General features: G+C 38.7%; 1 protein-coding gene across 1 annotated transcript in view; it reads right to left on the bottom strand.

Annotated features, from left to right (window-relative positions):
* The window catches only part of ATAD2 (ATPase family AAA domain containing 2), a 65,527-nt gene extending 46,654 nt beyond the window's left edge, over window positions 1-18,873 (bottom strand). Inside the window, exons 1-6 of the mRNA XM_052651796.1 lie at window positions 18,706-18,873; window positions 9,742-9,890; window positions 3,250-3,299; window positions 1,379-1,544; window positions 925-1,027; window positions 306-393 (exon numbers count right to left, since the gene is read on the bottom strand). Of these exons, the coding sequence (XP_052507756.1) occupies window positions 306-393; window positions 925-1,027; window positions 1,379-1,544; window positions 3,250-3,299; window positions 9,742-9,890; window positions 18,706-18,873 (724 nt within the window). The remainder of the gene's footprint in view (window positions 1-305; window positions 394-924; window positions 1,028-1,378; window positions 1,545-3,249; window positions 3,300-9,741; window positions 9,891-18,705) is intronic.
* Window positions 18,874-20,533: the final 1,660 nt, after the last annotated feature.

Raw genomic sequence — 20,533 nt, 5'->3', positions numbered from 1 at the left:
AATAGTAAAACTTAACTTTAATCAACTTTTAACTAAAACAGGTAGACATATGTTATCTGTAGATATATTACACAACCAAACCAGTTTCATCTGTTTTAGAGTTGTTTATTTCAAATATATTCCCAGCAAAACACATTATCCTTATATCTCCCTTACTTTCACTTTTTTCTGACACTATAACCAACTCCCTAATTTATCACAATTTACCATACATGTTATAGCTTCTGAATAAAAAGACTATATCCTACTGAATAAAAAGCACTGAAATTCAAACCCAGAAGACAGAACAAGAGGAAAAGACTAACCCACACTGCCTTCTTGATTGTCAGTTGTTTCTTCATCAGTTCTTTGAATATCTTTTTGTTTTCCTCTTGTGTACATGTTAAGATTCCCCTAAAAATGTTTAAATAAAATCCATTATTGTTTAGTATGTTTATTTAAAATAAATCCAGTAGAACCTTCCAACCTTACTTAAATAATGAAGATATTTCTAGTTATAAACTCTTACAACTCCAGTAATAACTCTGCTGCTAAGTCGCTTCAGTCGCATCCTACTCTGTGAGACCCCATAGATGGCAGCCCACTAGGCTCTGCCGTCCCTGGGATTCTCCAGGCAAGAACACTCCAATGGGTTGCCATTTCCTTCTCCAATGCATGAAAGTGAAAAGTGAAAGTGAAGTCGCTCAGTCATGTCCGACTCTTAGCGACCCCTTGGACTGCAGCCTTCCAGGCTCCTCCATCCATGGGATTTTCCAGGCAAGAGTACTGGAGTGGGGTGCCATTGCCTTCTCCAAGTAATAACTCTAGTGACTGATAAATGCTGAACAAAATGAATAATTTAACCAAAAGAAAGGATAGGGACCACAGAAAAAAGGTTAAATTGGAAATTATGAAATCATCCCCTTAATGGAAGAATATATTTACTTCTTCTGTTTCATTAAATACTTCCAAGTCTTCAAGTTTTCTCATTCGCCGTCTACGCTGCTTCTCCATATCATCCATTTTTTGAAGCACAGCTTCAGCAGTGCTTAAAAAAAATGATACAAATATAAGCTAAAATTGCGAAATAGTATATATTTTAAAAAGTAGTGTTTTTAAAAACTTAATTTTTCTTCCATTATATTCTTCAACTGCTGCAATTTTAAATATCTTTATAAGAAGCACTGATTTACTACTATAAAAATTTTAGCTATTCTTTATAAGAATTTCAAAACAAATATAGTTAAATGCACATACAGAATTATTACAAAGTCCTCTAATGATCACTTTATACTTTACATAAACGGAATGCATTTAATATTCAAGCTAGTCAAAATTTAGTCCCCAACGAAAAGTTTCTGTCAGCTAAATCATGTTCATCTAAATGAGTTTTACTTACTTTGTTATAAGTTTGTCAAATAGTACAGACTGGTTCACACTACCGTAGCGGCTTCTGATCCTACAACTCCGGCGAACTTCAACATCGCCGTTCTCTTCGTGCAAGTGTTCTGTTTTTTGAACTATGTTTCTAGTCCTCAATGACCGAGTAACTGCAGTTGCTTTGTCTTCACAGATGTGTACATAAAAGTAAACAGAAAGATTTGAAATAACAGCATTTATAAAATAATTCTAAAGTGAACAACTGAAGAGCTATACTTTCATGTAACGAAGTTTTAGTTTCTTGAACTTACCCTTATCTTACGTAAAAATAAACAACACACACCTACCATAAGTCCAATCATACCACTCTCAAGAGAAAACATACATATACAAATAATACACAGACTTGTATATAGTGTTCAAAGCAGTTTTGTGACAGCCCCCCAAATGGAAACAACCCAAAACAAATGTCCATCAAAAGACAGACAGACCAATTGCAAGAAACAACCTAAGTGTCCACCAAGAGGTGAATGGATAAAGAATATGTGGGACTGGGAACTTCCTGGTGGTCCAGTGGTTATCACTCCACACTTCTACTGTGAGGGTCTGGGTTCAATCCCCAAGCCCTGGTTGGGAAGCTAAGATTTCACAAGCTGTGTGGCATGCCACCACCCCCACAAAAACAAACCCAAAAAACAAACAAAAATACCCCACAGAATATGTGGAATATGCACACAACAGAACAGTGTTCAGTCATAAGAAGCAGAACATCCTGCCATTGGCAGTAACACGGATGGACCTTGAAGGCATTATGCTACATGAAGTAAGTCAGAGAAAGACAAATACCAAATGACATCACTTATATGTATGATCCAGGAACAGAAACTACAATAATGGTTACAAAGGACGGGGTGGGGAGTAAGAGAAAGGAGAAGATTGTTGGTCAAAGAATACAAATTTTCAGCCATAAAATGAGTAAGTTCTGGAGCTCTAATGTACAGCAGATTGATTATAGCTAATAATACTGAGAAGTGACGTCGCTCAGTCGTGCTTGACTCTTTGCGACCCCGTGGACTTTAGTTTACAAGGCTCCTCTGTCCATGGAATTTTCCAGGCAAGAGTACTGGAGTGGGTTGCCATTCCCTTCTCCAGGGGATCTTCCTGACCCAGGGATTGAACCCAGGTCTCCCGCATTGCGGGCAGCCGCTTTACCGTCTGAGCCACCAGGGAAGCCCTACTGGATACTTAATGTTGCTAAGAGAGTGCAGCTTGAATGCTCTCAGCAGTAAGAGAAATGGGAATTACATGATATGATGCAGGTGTTAGCTAAAACCATGATAATCGTCATTTTGTAATATATAAGGATCGAATCAACGTTCCTTGTACTCCTTAAATTAACACACTGTTATATATCAATTACATTAAAAGAAAGCTAAGGAAAAAAACTGTGGTATATCCATGTAATGGAATACTACTACTCAGCAACAGAAAACAACTCTATGGATGATTCTCAAAGAAAGTATGCTGAGTAAAAGAAGCCAGACAAAAAGAACACATACTGTATAATTCCATTGATATAAAGCTGTAGAAAATACAAAACTACTCTACAGTGGCAGAAAGCAGATTGGTGGCCACTTAGGAACCCTGGGGCATGGAGGGCATGGAGAGGAGCTGGCGAAGCCAGCACTGATTTTAAAGGGGCCTGAGGAAATTCTGGGAGGTGGTTATCTTTACTACTTTCTCATGGTGATGGTTTGACAGCACACACTTGCATCAAAACCAAACAGATTGTATACTTTAAATATGGACAGTTTATTGTATGCACCTCAGTATGCTTGCAAACAAAAACTGAACATTTAAGAAACTTTAAATGCCTTTAACATTACTTACCTTCTTTGCACTCTTCTTTTTTTTTATCAGCCTGCTGTCTGGCCAACTGCCTATATTAAAAAATATATTAAATAACTCAAGATAATTGAAATGATTTTAAATCCTGTATTTCATAATATTATAAACTAGGACAATGGAAAAATATGTTTATATAAGTTATGGCTAAATAAAGGCTAGGAACCCTGTTGTGAAATTCAACGATATACAGTTGTCCCTCAGTGTGAGGAAGGGATTGGTTCTAGGGTCCCCCGTGGACACCAAAATCCAAGGATGCTGAAGTCTCTTAGAATTTGCATATAACGCATGTCCATCCTCTTGTATACTCTGTCATCTCCAAATCACTTGTAATACCTAATACAATGTAAATGCTACATAAACAGTTGTTCAGTTCAGTTCAGTCGTTCAGTTGTGTCCAACTCTTTGCGACCCCATGGACTGCAGCATGCCAGGCTTCCCTGTCTATCACCAACTTCTGGAGCGTGCTCAAACTCACGTCCATTGAGTTGGTGATGCCATCCAACCATCTCATCCTCTTGTCATCCCCTTCTCCTCCCGCATTCAATCTTTCCCAGCATCAGGGTCTTTTCCAAGGAGTCAGTTCTTCCCATCAGGTGGCCAAAGTATTGGAGCTTCAGCATCAGTCCTTCCAATGAATATTTAGGACTGATTTCCTTTAGGATTGACTGGTTTGATCTCCTTGCAGTCCAAGGGACTGGAGATATCAAGGGAACACTTCACGCAAAGATGGGCACAATAAAGGAAAGAAATGGCACGGACCTAACAGAAGCAGAAGATACTAAGAAGAGGTGGCAAGAATATAGAGGAACTATACAAAAAAGACTACAACGACCCAGATAACCATGATAGTGTGATCACTCTCCTAGAGCCAGACATCCTAGAATGCAAAGTCAAGTGGGCCTTAGGAAGCATCAAGACGAACAAAGCTAGTGGAGGTGATGGAATTCCAGTTGAGCTATTTCAAATCATAAAAGATGATGCTGTGAAAGTGCTGCACTCAATATGCCAACAAAGTTGGAAAACTCAGCAGTGGCCACAGGACTGGAAAAGGTCAGTTTTCATTCCAATCCCAAAGAAAGGCAGTGCCAAAGAATTCAAACTACTGCACAGCTGCAGTCATCTTACACACTAGCAAAGTAATCCTCAAAATTCTCCAAGCAAGGCTTCAACAGTTTGTGAACCAAGAACGTCCAGATGTTCAAGCCGGATTTAGAAACGGCAGAGGAATCAGAGATTAAATTGCCGACATCCATTGGCTCATAGAAAAAACAAGAGTTCCAGAAATACATCTACTTCTGCTTTATTGACCACACCAAAGCCTTTGACTGTGTGGATCACAACAAATTGTTGTCAGTGAGTGGTAAATTCAAGTTTTGCTTTTTGGAACTTTCTGGAATTTTTGGTTGGAAAATATTTTTGACCCAGTTGATTGAAACTGCACATGCAGAATCAGTGGATACAGAGGGTCAACTGTATGCATTAAGTCTTAGCTAAACAAAATTAATCAAACCACAGTATCTTACTTAAAACATGAAATCCTTATCCTAAGTATTTAGGTATAACTGAACTGAGTAGTGGGCAAAGAGAAGACAAGGTATTTTATACAACAAGAATATAGTGGTCCCACATCCTTGAGGACCTAAGAACACATCATAGAAATTAATGACATGTTAATTTTCCTCTAAGAACATGTGCTGGCTACAATCTTCACACGACATGCATTATCATTCACAGGTAGAACAGTCACATCTGTGAATCAGATATCCCATCTACAAACTGACATACAGAATCTGCTGGATTGGAAAGAACATCTTCCAAAGGCTTTTAAAAAAAGTATCTTCCTCTCATTTTTCCCCAAACCCATTGAAGCAAACAAAGTATGTCTCATTCATTCATTATTTTTAGGGATTCAATTTTCCATACCTGGATAGGGTATATATTCCCTGATAGCTCAGTTGGTAAAGAATCCACCTGTAATGCAGGAGACCCTGGTTCATTTCCCAGGTCAGGAAGAACCCCTGGAGAAGGGAAAGGCTACCCATTCCAGTATTCTTGGGCTTCCCTTGTGGCTCAGTTGATAAAGAATCTGCCTGCAGTGCGGGAGACCTGGGTTTGATCACTGGGTTGGGAAGATCCCCTGGAGAAGGGAAAGGCTTCCCACTCTAGTATTCTGGCCTGGAGAATTCTATGGACTGTATAGTCCATGCGGTCTCAAAGAGTCGGACAGAACGGGACAGTGTGACTTTCACTTTCATTAATCAACCTATAAATCAAGCTCTTTGCAAGTGGGCTGGTTATACCCTTGGAATTTCAAATACGACACTTTAAAATGAAACCATCTTATTCTAAACCATCTATCCAGCTAACTCACGCATATCTTCATAACAATGTAAGTCATCATTACACTTCCTTAACTCTTTTGGAACATGCTTTAAGAATGAAGAACAAAAAGAAACACTCTTCAGCAATCCATCTACAGATCAAGGGCTAGTTTGTTGACAGGTTCATAGAGTCTCCTCATGGAAGAGCCCCTCTCTCCATACCACGTAGGTCTACACTTCTACAAACAAGGCCCCCCTAATAGATGCTAGGGATACAAAGACTAAAGCAGTGTCTTTTTTCTTTTTTTGTCTGTAGAGGAAGGGAAGCAATTTCCTACTTGCAGGGGTTGCTATACCTTTTCTTAAACAGTTAGATAATAAATATTTTTGGCTTGTCAGCTGTACAGTTTCTGTCATAACTACTCACTGAAGTAGGAATGCAGCCCTAGACAGAATGAATGGGCATGGCTGTGTTCCAGTGGAACTATTTACAAAAACAGGTGTCTGGACTTTAGTCAACTCCTGAGAATATGATGAAAGCTATGGGTCTTTTCTCCCTAGAAAACTGCATATACATATGTAAGTTTAAAACATTATTTCAGAGTTTTCATATGCCACCTGAAAAAACACTATTAGTGGACCCTAGTTAAGAACTTTAGGACCAAACAAATATATAGTCTTCCCTCAAGTCATAGTTACTCAAATCTTTCCGTATTATTCTAACAACCTTGGTTCCCTGGTCTTTGAGTCCAAACAGACTGAAAACAAAGGGTTAGTGGGTAAAAACACACAGAAAGACGTAAAAAAAATTATTATAATCAGCAAACTGGAAATAGCAAACAGTCATCCTGGTAAGAAATAGGAAAACTAGATAAAGCAGAATTCAAAAATACTATAGGCCATGTTATGTAAGTCTTGTACAAACAGATCCTGATGTTATCTATCTAAATTACAGCCTTTGCAACAATGATCTGAATACAGGGAATTCTTTTAAAGATAGGAATTATCCTCCACAGGAAACATATAAAGAGCCAGCCAACAAGCACAAGAAAAATTATTCAACATTATTAACCATCAAAGGCAGGCAAGTCAGAACCACGAGATACTTCATAGCCGCTAAAATGGCTAAAATCAAAGAGACAAACTATGACAAGTGTTAGTGAGGATGTAGACAAAGTCGGATCCTCATACAGTGCTGGTGAGAATATAAAATGGTACAGCTGCTATGGACAACAGTTTGGCAGTTCAACATTAAAACAGTTACCATTCAACCCAATAATTCACTTCAAGGCATATACCCAAAAACCAAAACTCTATGTCTATATAAATATCTGTACACCAGTGTTCGTATCATTCAAAATAATCCAAAAGGGTAAATAATTCAAATGTTCATCAACTAATGAGTGGATAAACAAAATATTCATATAATGAAATCTTATTTGAGAACAAAATGAAGTGCTAATAGACACTACAATATAGATAAACCTTCAAAACATTGTATCAAGTAAAAGAAGCCAGACACAAAAGGCCATTGTATGATTCTGCTTGTATAAAATGTCCAGAATAGGCAAATAGATAGAAAGTAGATTTAGAAATCTAAATAGAGATAGAAAGTAGATTTGCAGTTCCCAAAGGGCTGGGGAGGGAGGGATAATGGGCATTGGGTTTCTTTTTAGGGTGAAGAAAATGTCTTGAAATTAGATAGCAACACTTGCACAGTACCACTAAATATTCTAAAACCAATGAATTACACTGAAAAATCATGAATTTTATGGTATGTAAATTATATTTCAATGGTTATTTTAAAATAATAAAAAGAAAGGAATTCAATATATTTTAGGAAAATTCTAATTTAAAAACACCAAGTCACTCATCTTTAAATCAAGATTAAAACAGCATTTATTTTAATACATTCCTTTAACACCAAGCACAATGTTTTACAAACTTGAGTAACATACAAAGCCTTATGAAGATTTTGAGGATTTCCTATATTAAATTTTTTATGATTATGTACAACCCAAACTAGATATAAATTCATTTAAGTTTTATACAAATAAAACTATAAAAACAACCATCAACAAAAATATTAACAGAATACACTGGAGGTTTCCTGACACAAATTCTATTTGCTGCGTGAATGTAATTCAGATTGCTATGGGTTTCTCTTGAGTTTAGCATGTTACCTATCATGCTTGTTGTGTATCTGGATGACTCAATTCATCCTCTTCTCTTATCTAAAGGGCTCTAAACCTTCATCTGAACAGCATGTATGACATCACATCACATAGCTTTCTCTTAGAAGCAGATGCATCGTTTATGTATCAAGGTCAGACTGGGTTCTTATCTCATGACCTTGAGATAACTAAAGCAGTACTACTACTGCTGCTGCTGCTAAGTCACTTCAGTCATGTCAGACTCTGTGCGACCCCACAGACGGCAGCCCACTGGGCTCCCCCATCCCCCACCCCCAATTTACTTGGTGCCAATTGTAAACATAAATGTAGAGCCTGAAATTGTATGGCTATTCTCTATAAGGCAGCAAGTTAGATGATTTAGAACATTTATTTTTTTCTTCAGATCATGAAAGAAATCTTTAAATTCTCATTGAGAATTTATGGACCCTCTCCTCCCAACTTTAAGACAAATTTTAGAAATAGTGGGGTAACTTAAATTGTGTTTCAATGATTCTAAAAACTGTAACCCCCCCATTTTAACATCCCCCAAATTGGGATGTATATTATAACTAATGGTATGTCATAGTTTTAATTTTCAGTGTTTTTTCCTTTCTTACTGTCTCATAAAATAATGTTGTATGTTTCAATTGTTGCTACCTTGGATTCCATGAAATACAGTAGTAGGTATTCCATGAATGTGCTCAGTCATGTCCAAGTCTTTGTGACCCCATGGACTGTAGGCCACCAGGCACTTCTGTCCATGGAATTTTCCAGGCAAGAATACTGGAGTGGGTTATCATTTCCTTCTTCAATTCCATGAACAGTAGATGAAGTAAGATGCAGATTTAAATATATATAATAATAGACCAAGTAAATAATTGAAAAATAACAGTAACAAAGAAACAAACTTAAAAGGGTACAACCTCACTTATCTGGAGAATCTGTTACACAATAGAATAAAAAAAATTCTACTTGAGAGTAAATGGGCTTACATCTTTTATGAGAAGAATTAATGTAAAAATAATTATTTCATCAAAACAAATTTTATTCTAATTGGCACCTCCCCCCCATTTGTATTAAGCCCACCAAAATGGGGAGAAAAGTGAAGGTTCTGAGCTAATTAAAGTTAGATTTAAATTTTGCCTGGGCCAAGTAAACTCAAGCTCCATAAAGTATATACTTCCTAACTCACGGAAACTAATTCCTTGAGTATTAAAATGGGATTCATGCTATCTACCTCAGGGTTCCTGAGAAATATTTAAATATGTATAAAGCCACCTAGTCCCACTGAACAAATCAAAAACCAAAAATAAAGGAAAAACATGTTCTGCCTCCTCTGTGAAGAGTTTTAGAAGCATACCAACAGAGATATTCATAAATGACTTTGAAATGATGAAAAACTTGACAGCAAGCGATCAGAAATACAAATACTATCTCGAATAAAACCTTTTTACATGCTTCCCAGGTGGCGCTAGCGGTAAAGAACTTGCCTGCCAATGCAGGAGTTGTAAGAGACCAGGTGTAACCCTTGGGTTGGGAAGATCCCTCGGATCTTGTCTGGAGAATTTTATGGACAGAAGAGCCTGGTGGGCTCCAAATGATCGTAAAGAGTCAGAGGTGACTGAAGCAACTTAGCATGCAAAGCATAGGCTCTGAATCAGAAGCATATATCATAAGCAAGTTACAGTCATAAAGTCTCTTTAGATTACTCTAGTACCCAGAACTGATTCTGTATCAACCAACCTTGTCAGCTGCACTCACACACATAATAGATACTGCCTTTGAATAAGAAAGTAACAAACCTAGTACATATTAAATTTTTAATTCAATAATATTCATTTAGTACAATTTCATTTCAAATAAATTTCATTTTATAACTTGAACTCTTGATCAGTTAAGAACACACTTAAAAATAAATGCAAATCCTACATTAATACTTTAAAATTATTTTGAATTAACATTCAAGTATCTTGTATTACCTTGTAAAATGTCTGCCATTAGCATGTTTCTCCGTTATCACCGTATTCTTATCCAAACTAGAATCTGAAGAATTCTGTGCACTTTTCCTCAAGGACCTTAAAGTACGTGTCTGGTGGTAGGTTTCAACTTCCTTAACCGAAGACCCATCCTTCAAAAGAAAAAATTTAAAAAGCCATTTAAGTTTTTTTCTTCAGTCAAATATTCCAGTTAAACTCCTAAGACTTCTCTCTGATTAAAAAGTTTGTAACAACTGCTTTTGGTACAGTATTATTTTTGCATCTCTACAAGAAACTAAAATAGTTAATATTTAGAATAATCATTTTATGATAAACAAGTATGAATAATGTCTATAAGGTGGCTAATTTAAGATTTATTAATGGTTTATAGTTCTATTTGATAACAAGTAGTCTAGAGTGAAATTTTCTGCCACTGATAAAAAGTTGTACTAGTTCATAACAGTAAGTACTCTTTTTTAAGACTACGGAAATTAGAAAGATACACACACAAACCATGGAACCACTGGTGGCAACTTTAAAATAACTAGACAATCAGAACTTTTGGCTTCAGAAGCAATTTTGGCTTCAATGACAAAAAGGAGTCATTACTATCTCACACAGTTTCAGTCAGATAACGTAAAAATGAATTTAAAGACTGTTTAAACATGTTAGTTGTTCAGTTATTAAGTCGTGTCCGACTCTTTATGACCCCCATGGACCGTCCAGGCTCCTCTGTCCATGAGGTTCTCCAGGCAAGAATACTGGAGTGGGCTGCCATTTCCTTCTCCATTAAATATATTAATTTCTTGTAAAAGCCATAGAGCGCCAGGTAACTTTGTTTTTGCTCAAGAGAGACTCTAAGTTAGTGGGTTGGCTTTATAAGCTACAGAGGTTCTGTCATAAAGTGTTCAAGACTTCATACATGCCTCTTAGAAATCACATAAAGGATATTTTTACATTAGAAGAGAAGCAAATTTACCTAGTAACTCTATAATCCTAAATTTTACTACTCTAAAAATTTATAATTTTAGAAAAACAGGCATTTATTTTTTTAAACGAAACATCATTCCCCCTATGCTTCTTAGGCTGGCTTTATCTGGTCATTTCATCATGTTTTACTAGGATATTTTGTCATTTAATTTTGTTTCAGGAAGAACATTTGATTGGCTCACAAGTAAGAATATTTATATCATAAGGACCAGTGTAAGAAACTGACATGCTCTTAAAGGCATGAGAGGACAAGTTAAAAATTAAGTTCTTTATAAGATATTAAGTGACACGTCTGAGTTACACACTTTTATCAATGTGCCCGTATTTCAAGATGTCTGAAAAAAGAACACCTATGCATTTAGATAAGTGCATTATTTTTAAAATGAATACCTACATCTTATATGGATGTGGTGTAACATAAGACTGCAAAAAAATATTGTTTAAGGGTATCTATCTTCAGTCTCTCAACTTCCATATGTACTTTTCCTTAAAATGGATCTAAGAAGACACCCTAACACAAGGCATCCTCTTAAATTTACCTTTCTCCCGTTTCACAAAAGAAAGTCATCTCTCTCACTCATTCTGAATCTTACTACTATGGGCTGCTTCAAGGCATTAAAAATCTTCCAAGAGCCAAACACAGAAAAACACTAATGTAGGTGTTAAGAAAATGAATGACTATGCTAGGCAACAAATCCTTTCCTTTGTTAGATGGTTCCAAATCTTTGCTTTTAACAAAATTGAAAGGAGACCTAATCAAGCTAAGAGACCATTAAAAATGTTTGGCAAGTGATTTTCTGCACATAAGCCAGAAAAACTGAGTAGCACTGCAAACAAAACTCCTTTCATTACTATCTATTTATTTATATGAACAATGTTTCTCAGCACTTACCTTTACAAAAACAATGAAACAAGATGCCAAAACACTGTCCTCAACAATAAATAAGATCTATCCACAGATACATACGCTAACTGGGTGGGTAGGGAGACTTCAACCACATGAAATCCTCATAAAATATTACTTCCTTTGTTTAATCATTTTAATAAAAAATATTTTTGGTTGTTTTGATAACTTGAATACTAATAATTATGATAATTCAATGCACAAAAATTTTATTTCTTGGAGCTCTGTCACGGAAAAGTGGAAAAAATCCAAATTTTGTTTTACAAGTATGAAAGGATAATTAACAAATGACTTTCAAGCATGAAAATATATCAAGATAAAATGCTGTTAGTTAAGTGGAAGGGAAATAAAAATTAAAAGAGAAAAGAATCAAGGTAAAATTTCTGGCTGCTAAAAGAGCTTGTTCATGTGTTAACTTTTAATGTTTCAAGACAAGTATCAAATAACTAGGATTTTTAGATTCCAGGGGTTACCTATAAAAGTGTGATACAATAGTTTTATTTTTTAATGTCAACTTTAAAAAAATGACAGAAATTATCTCCTTTGTAACTATTTAAACTGATGTAGTGGATGGGGAGGACCTTAGATGGCAGCTTAAAAATGTAAGAGATTATAAAGCTAAAAGAATTTAAAAACTCAGAAGAAAACATAGGGAAAACTTTCATGATATTGGATTTGACAACAATTTCTTAGGACATCAAAAGCACAGATAACAAAAGAAAAAGATAAGTTGGACTTCATCAAAATTAAAAAAACTTTTGTACAAAGGACATTATCAATGAAGTAAAATGGAAACCCCTGGAACTAGAGAACGTATCTGAAAATCATGTATTTGACAACGACAAAGGACTGATACCCACAATATATAAAGAAATTCTATACTGTCACAACAATAAAAAGTTAAAAACAGGCAAGGGACTTGGATGGACATTTCTTCAAAGAATATACACAAATAGCCCATATACACATGAAAAGATGCTGAACATAACTAGTCATAAGGAAATGGAAATCAAACCCAACGGGGGATCACACCAATTAGGAAGGCTGCTGCTGCTGCTGCTAAGTAGGAAGGCTATTACCAGAAAAAAAAAAACAGAGAGAGAAACTAAGTGTTGGCAAGAAAGTGAAGAAACTGGAACCCCTGTGTATACTGTGGAAACTAATATGGCAATTCTTCAAAAAAAATTAAATACAGAATTACCACATCATCCAGCAATGCTGCTTTGGGGCATAATACTCAAAAAAAGTGAAAACAGGGGCCTGAAGAGATATCTGAACATTCCTGTCCATAGCAGCATATTCACAATAGCCAAAAGGTGAAAGCAGAGTTCATCAACAAATGAGTGGATTAAAACAATATATAGTACACACAATGAAATGTTATATAGTCAAAAAGAAAGGAAATTTTAACACCATGAAATAACATGAATGAATATACCATGCTAAGCGAAATAAGCCAGTCACAAAAGAACCAATATTGTAGGTCTCCTCTTATGAGGCCCCTTGCCAGGGGCACATGGAAAATGGAGAGTTAGAGTATGTGTGCGTGATCTTCTGGCCACTTGGGCAGGATCTCAGTTCTCTGAACCAGGAATTCAACCTGGGCCACTGCAGTGAAAGCGCTGAGTTCAAACCACTGGACCACCAGGGAATTCCAGAGAGGGTTAATATTTAATAAGTACAGAGTTTGTTTCAGAAGATGAAAAATTCTGGAGATTGAGAGTGGTGATGGGTTACTGAATAATGTTAATGTACGTAATGTTATAAAACTATATATTTAAAATGGCTAAAATGATATAAATTTTGTTATTTGTATGTTATTACAATAAAAAAAAGTAAATGTCACCATATTTCTGGGAATTTAAAAAAAAAGGTTTCTACAGAAAAAAAGGAGGGGAGTGCTCAATACTGGGAAAAAAGATTCCCTGAGAAACTCAGAAGACTTAACCTTTAAGCAGTCTAAGTAAATCTGTGATTTGCAGAGATTGGCTTAGTTCATTGTCCCTAAGTAAGTTCTAAGCATCAAGAAAGCCTCTCAACAGCATGGAGGAAAAAACCAGTGTTTTGAGAATCACCTGTACCCAGGCATACACTAGGGAATTTAAAAATATAACTTTCAAAAATGTTCTTTATAAAAGCAATATAAAAATAAAAGTAATGTGTACCCATTACAAATGGAAAAATTAAGACATGTACAACTATAAAACCATCACCCTCAATTTCAGTTATCCACAGATAGAAATGGGTTAACCTTTGGATACACAAACCATTCTTTTCCTATGCATACACATTCATACAATTTTAAAATTGAGCTAATATTATTTACGCTTTGTAACTTTTTTCTAGTGATACGATCATTTTCCCAAGTCATGAAGTATTATTCTAAAAATCTTTTTAGATGAATAAATAGCAATCCAGCCATTACATGAATCTATTTAACAAACTGTTTAACAGTTACTTTACAGGGGAAACCTGGCACTCAGCAAGTGCTATAAACCTAGCAGCTACCAATATTATAATCTTTTAACTGGTCTTCAGACTCCCAGATTTGTTGTCTATAATCGGTCTTAAACACTATTTTATCAGATCCCTGATCTAAAAGTTGCAACTTCTAAGCCTAAAATCAAGAGCCAGCCCAAAACAAACTGATAAAAACGGACTATCTATCATTGTTACAAAACAAGTAAACTCTCACAAATGCAGAACAGCCAACTCCAGGGAGTAATATTCACCACTACATGTCAAAATCTATCCATGCTTTGAGATACTTCACTGAGCTGTGCATTTCTCATTATGTTGTGATATGTTTCAAGTTTTAAAAAATCTCCCATGGGTTGTATGTATCAGTGTCAAGTTTGGGTTATCTTTCCAGACTTCTAAATAAACATACAATGAAAAAAAAAAAAACAACCCAGTACCTTCTACATACTACAGTGTGTTTATTTTACCTAATAACATACAGAATAAAATGTACACAAACACAATCTAACCCTACTACCCATCCTTAAATGTCTCTTCAGCATGAAAAACAACCCTAACTTTAACGAATTGAAGAGACTCAGCTCTGTGAAAGCCCAGAAGGACAATGGCTAGCCTGACTCCAAAAGAAAGGGGCATCTAAACTTACAAAGTTTAAGAAAATAAAATCAAAGAAACAGATTTAAAACAACAACAAAATATTTTCTGGGAACCCATACAGGTCAGGGGGAAAAAAATCCTTAAGCCCAGTTAAGTGAGATCATATTCAAAACGTAAAAGCAAAATGTGGTTAACAGGTAACTTTATCTTTAGAATCTGGAGGTCAACCTCCAAGATCAGATGAAGAAAAATACAAGTTAATGAATATGAATAAATCCAACCATCTTCAAAAAGAAATCTACTCCAAGAAATGCTGTCAATAAAAGCATGAATGAGACTAAGAAATATTCAAGTACAATGAGTGGATCAAGGAAGTTTCTGAAATGCATGGCTGATGTAAAAAGCAAGCTATAATCAAATCAAATCCACTGAATGTAAAGTCCTGTAATTAGAAAATATTCCAATCACAACGGTATGTTTCATTTTTTTGTATTGGTAAACTTCCTCAGCATGAATGTATTACCCCTCAAGACCCAATCCCATGCTCACTAAATAACCCTCTAGTTACAATCTATCCTACGGAGGAATACTATGTCTCAAAACGGTGTAATAACCCCTACTGGAAATCCTAGCTGGGAAAAAAATATCTTTTCTACCCTTCGACAACCAGCCGAGTGCTAGCTGTTCGACCACCACATACCAATTATACAGCAAGACAATCAACAAAATATTCACTGTGCAGCTAATATGCTCTAGGTGCTAGGAGTATATACTGCTGAACAAAAGTTCAAAATCCAAATCCCTATGGAGTTCCATTCTGATTTGGGGAGAGAGAAGAATATTTTAAAAGTAGGAAATTATACAATATTTAGAAGGTGGTAAATGCTAGGGAACATAAAACAGAGCAGAGCAGCCTGACAATGAGCAGTTTGCAATTTTCAGTAGGGTTGTTAGGACAAGGTAGTTAGCAAACACTTTAAACAAGCTACTTCATCCACGTTCTCCTACACGGGACTTGCAGCGCTACTTCTTCATATAAAGGTGAACTGAGCAAGTTATTTAAAGTCTGTGCTGCAGTCCTCTTACCTGTTAAACAAGGATGCCTATCTTATAAAGTTATGAGGAGTGAGTTAATGTTTGTAAGATTCTTGGAACACATTAAGTACTATGAGTTCTGAGTTGTTGTTGTTGATTTTAATTTTAAAAAATGTAAAAGGTAAAGGAATATCTGATGTAGATATCCAGGGAAAGAGTATTCCCAACTGAAGGTGGAGCAAGTGCAAAGGCTCTGGGATTCAATGAGCAGCTGGGCCAAAGTGGCTGGAATAGACTGGGTTTTTCAAAAGGAAGAATGGAAGAGGATGTCATCATAAAGGGAAGGGAGCAAGGATGTATACGGCTGTTTCTCAACTTTAACTTTATTTAGATAGGGATTTTTGAGCAGAGTGATCAACTGTTACGACTTTTAAAAAGATCCCTCTGTAAGCTATACTGAGAACTCAGACTTTCAAGGGAGGAGGGCATTATATGTAAGGGTGGCAAATAGGGAGGCTAGTCAAGAATCTATGTTAATAGCCCATGGGAATTCACTGGTGGTGCAGTGGTTAGGACTCCATGCCAAGGGCCTAGTTTCAATCCCTGGTTCTAAGACGCCACAAGCCAGCCAATGTAACAACAACAACAAAAAAATCTATTTTAATAATCCAGGCAAGAGATAACAGCTTGAATCAGCAAGGCAACACTGGAGCAGCTGAGTAGTAGTCAGATTCTGAATATATTTTGAAAGTGAAGCCAACAGAATTTGCTAATAGGAACTGACAAAAGAGTAAAGGATGACTCTAAGGTTTTCAGCCTCAGAAACTTCAAGGAAAAAAAAAGTGCCCATTAAAGTTGACTGAGGTCTTAACAGTTGACAATAACTGAGTCCTATATATCAGCCAAGTGTCCATGTAATCGCCTTACATGCATGATCACATTTAATTCTCATTATCCATGTGGTGGGTTTCACCCCCTTTCAAAAAGTACAGAAACCTGCTGATACTGGTAAGCTGATGTTCAGAACAGTTTTTTTAAATTAATTTCTTAATTGCTTAAGTATAGTTGATTTACACCGCTGTGTTAATTACTGCTACAAAGCAAAGTGACTCAGTTACACATAAACATACACATCCTTTTTTATATTCTTTTCCATTATAGTTTATCACAGGAAGAACTAACAGTTGTTTTAAGTGCCTATATTACTTAACCACTACTCAATACATCATTACAGTCACAGGAACTGGCACTGTCCTGAAGATAATAAACACTCAATATTTACTGAAATTAATTAGTTCTTCTGAACAAAGGTTAGTAAGTCTTTGCAACCCCATGGACTGTAGTCTACCAGGCTCCTCTGTCCATGCGATTTTCCAGGCAAGAATACTGGAGTGGGTCTCCATTTCCTCCTCCAGAGGATCTTCCTGACCCAGGGATCAAACCCAGGTCTTCCACGTTGTAGGCAGACGCTTTACCGTCTGAGCCACCAGGGAAGTCTACTCAATACATCATTACGGTCACAGGAACTGGCACTGTCCTGAAGATAATAAACACTCAATATTTACTGAAATTAATTAGTTCTTCTGAATAAAGGTTAATAAGTGACAGAGTTCACTGAAGAAGTGTCCAGCCTCCCTAGATCTCCAACAACTTCAGCCTGTGACTGGGAAACAGATCCTGAAAGTCAGGAAATTATTTGTTTTTTCAATTCAGAATCACAATGTCAGAGACTGAATGGGCTCTTTCATTCCCCTCGGTTAAGAAGTAATTCTGATGAGGCCTCGACAAGAGATTCTGACAATTTCATATCCCCCTCTCTCCCTTACCTATGTTTTTCACTCTCTCCCGCCATACACACCTCCCCTCAGCTTTAGTCTGACTTACCAGTTCTAACCCTATCTCCCGTCCTGTTTTTCCCACCCCCATGCCTACCCTTCGCTTCAACAGAACTAGACTACTTTCTGCTGCCTTAACTTTGCTATGTACTGTTGCTTCCTCAATTACTGTAACATTTTGTGAACGCGGTCTCCTCCATGTGTCTCTCTCAGCAGCTGGGGGGTGGCGGAGGGAAGGTGGAGGGACTCTCTCCCACCGACTTAATTAAACCTACCAATCAAACATCCCATCTGTACATCAGACCTAGAAGAACTTCTTTCAAGACGACTATACCGCTCCACCTCCATGGAAACCTACAGACCTTGTTTATAGCTGTTAACATGAAAATAAGGGAAAGGGAACGGGTTGTGGAAGCGGAAGATCCAAGTTCCAACTTTCGATCTACCACTTCCCGAGTCCTTTTTTCTCATCGGTAAGATACGTAACTATTCATTCTCATGGTGCTGTTATGAGGCTTAAGTAAAGAAGACGTAAATGAAACGTCGCCCTCCATCCCTCCACGTTATGCAACCTGGTGTTATTCACGGCGTTCGGATTACCGAACTTCTCTGGATCGTAAACGCCAGGTCAGGGAACCTGAGTCACAATCTTTCTATCCACTCGCGGCGACACTCGTTATGCACACAAGTAAGCGCTCGGTAAACGCGCGTGGCTCGCGATCGCTGCGAACCTGGGGCGGCAGCCTGGGCCATCGGTTCCGGAGGTGTGCGAGGTGGGGGGCGGGGCAAGCCGCTAACCAAGGTGGGGCCCCGAACTGCACTTCGGCTGCGGAGACCTCCGGTCTCCTCTTGAGTCAAACCAGGTTAACACACCCTCTCAACACTCAGCTCTTCTCTCCACCAGACTCACACCCCTCTTCGGGCTCCGATCCTGAGAAGCCTTCCATTTTACGCGTCCTCGACAAATACTTCTCCCAACCTACACCCCCTCTCCTCTGCCCCACCCCCAGCCAACTGTCACTCGGATCCCACCGTCCACCCCCATCTCGCAAGGCCCTGCCGGGCAGTGGGCAGCGGGCAGTCCCCCAAGCCCGGCCCCAGGGGCCCGCCCAGGCCGGTACTCACGCCCGCGGCGGCCGCGGTGACGGAGGACTGCTCAGCGGCGCCGGCCGAGCGGAGCCGCCTCCGGCCGATCTGCTCCAAACTGAGGAATTCGCTGGACAGGTCCAGAGAGTCCGTGGCCGAAGCGGCGGGGTGGCTCTGCAGCTCTAGGCTGCTGCGAAGGACCACCATCTTCTCTCCCTTCTCGCCCTGCCGTCCGCGGCGGGAGACGTAGCAGAGTTTGGGAAACAGCCGCTCAGGCGCTTCCGCGCTCCGAATTCTGGCGCCACTCGCGCCGCGCCGCCGGCCGCAGCGCGCGCGCCCGGAATCCCTCCGCCGCCAGTCCCTCCCACGCCGCCACCCTACCACGGCGGGCTCGAAACTTTCCTCTCCGTAGCGCGGAGGGCTTTGGGCCGAATTTGAGCAGAACCCACACCGACGGTATCAGGGACCCGAGGCGACAGTGACAGGAGACTGCTTACTCCTTTTTCTTAGATAATTCCGGCTCGCTGAGCTCGGCGGAGGGACACTACGGGTAGCGGCGCGACGTCCTGTTTGGAATTTTGGCGCGTGGACGCCGGCGGGGGTGGGGGCGGGAAGGGAGGCTCCCGGCCTTTCTGATTGGCTGGCGGGGCCTGGTGGCCCCTCCCCGCCCCTCCCGACACCAGCCCTCCGCTTCCCGCCACGCGGGATTCAAATAGAAAATACGGAGTCCTTGGCTGGGGCGGGAGAATGCACTTGACTTTTGACAGGTTTTGACTTTGCTTCTTAAGGACTCTTACTGATAACCCAAACGAGTTTAAGAGAGAGACAGTTAGAAGCGAGGGGGTAGAGTATTATAGTTAAAGGCATGTTCTATAACCCAGCGCCACCCTTTTCCGCGATCTTGAGCAAAAGATTCGCCCTGCCTGCTCTTAAATCTCCTAATCTGTAAATTAACTCTAATTTTTAACACCTAAGGTTCTAAGATTTTATTATGCCTTACATATAAATGTTTACTACTATTCCAGAAGAAAATAACTTCTCTGAAAATAAAGCAGTTACACGACTACTTTGATAACAGCAGCATGCCGAATGATCAGAATGTGAGCGGAGTCCTAGCGAAACAGAAACAAAAGCTATTTATTGATGTGGATGTCTGCGTTTCCTTAACTCGACATGTATTAAGTATTTATTGAGCATCTATTACGTGCCAGGCAGTATTCTAAGCACTCGGAATGCAGCTGTGAACAAAAAGCAAAAATGCCCTCGTGGAACTTAAATTCTGATGAAAGAAGGAAGACTAAATACATGATATGTTTGTTACAAGGTAGTAAGTGTTACAGAGAAATGTGAAGTAGGGAAGGTGAAGGGAAGCGTAAGATTTTAAATAACGACTAGAGAGGGCTTGCCTGGTGGCTCAGAGGTTAAAGCGGCTGCCTGCAATGCAGGAGACCTGGGTTCGATCCCTGGGTCGGGAAGATCCCCTGGAGAACGAAATGGCAACCCACTCCAGTATTCTTGCCTGGAGAATCCCATGGACAGAGGAGCCTGGTGGGCTACAGTCCACGGGGTCCTACAGTCCACGGGGTCCTACAGTCCACGGGGTCCCAAAGAGTGGGACACGGCTGAGCGACTTCACTTTCACTTTCAGAGAGGGTTTCATGAAGTTTAAGCAGAGATCTAAAGGAAGTTATGTATATCTGGGAGGAGAGAGATGCAAGCAGAAGGGAGCGGGGGACAGCTGGCCAGTGAGATCAAAGAGGAAAATGCTGCTAGAAGCAGATCCTGCAAGGCCTCAAAGGTTTTTTGCTTTTTATTACAATCGGACCTAGAATCCCTTTCGCTGCTGCCTTGAGAATACAATACTGGG

The sequence above is a fragment of the Budorcas taxicolor genome, chromosome 14, assembly GCF_023091745.1.
Source record: "Budorcas taxicolor isolate Tak-1 chromosome 14, Takin1.1, whole genome shotgun sequence".
Lineage (NCBI taxonomy): Eukaryota > Metazoa > Chordata > Mammalia > Artiodactyla > Bovidae > Budorcas > Budorcas taxicolor.
Note: the sequence above shows the minus strand (reverse complement) of the source record. Positions and strands in the feature narration are given on the sequence as shown.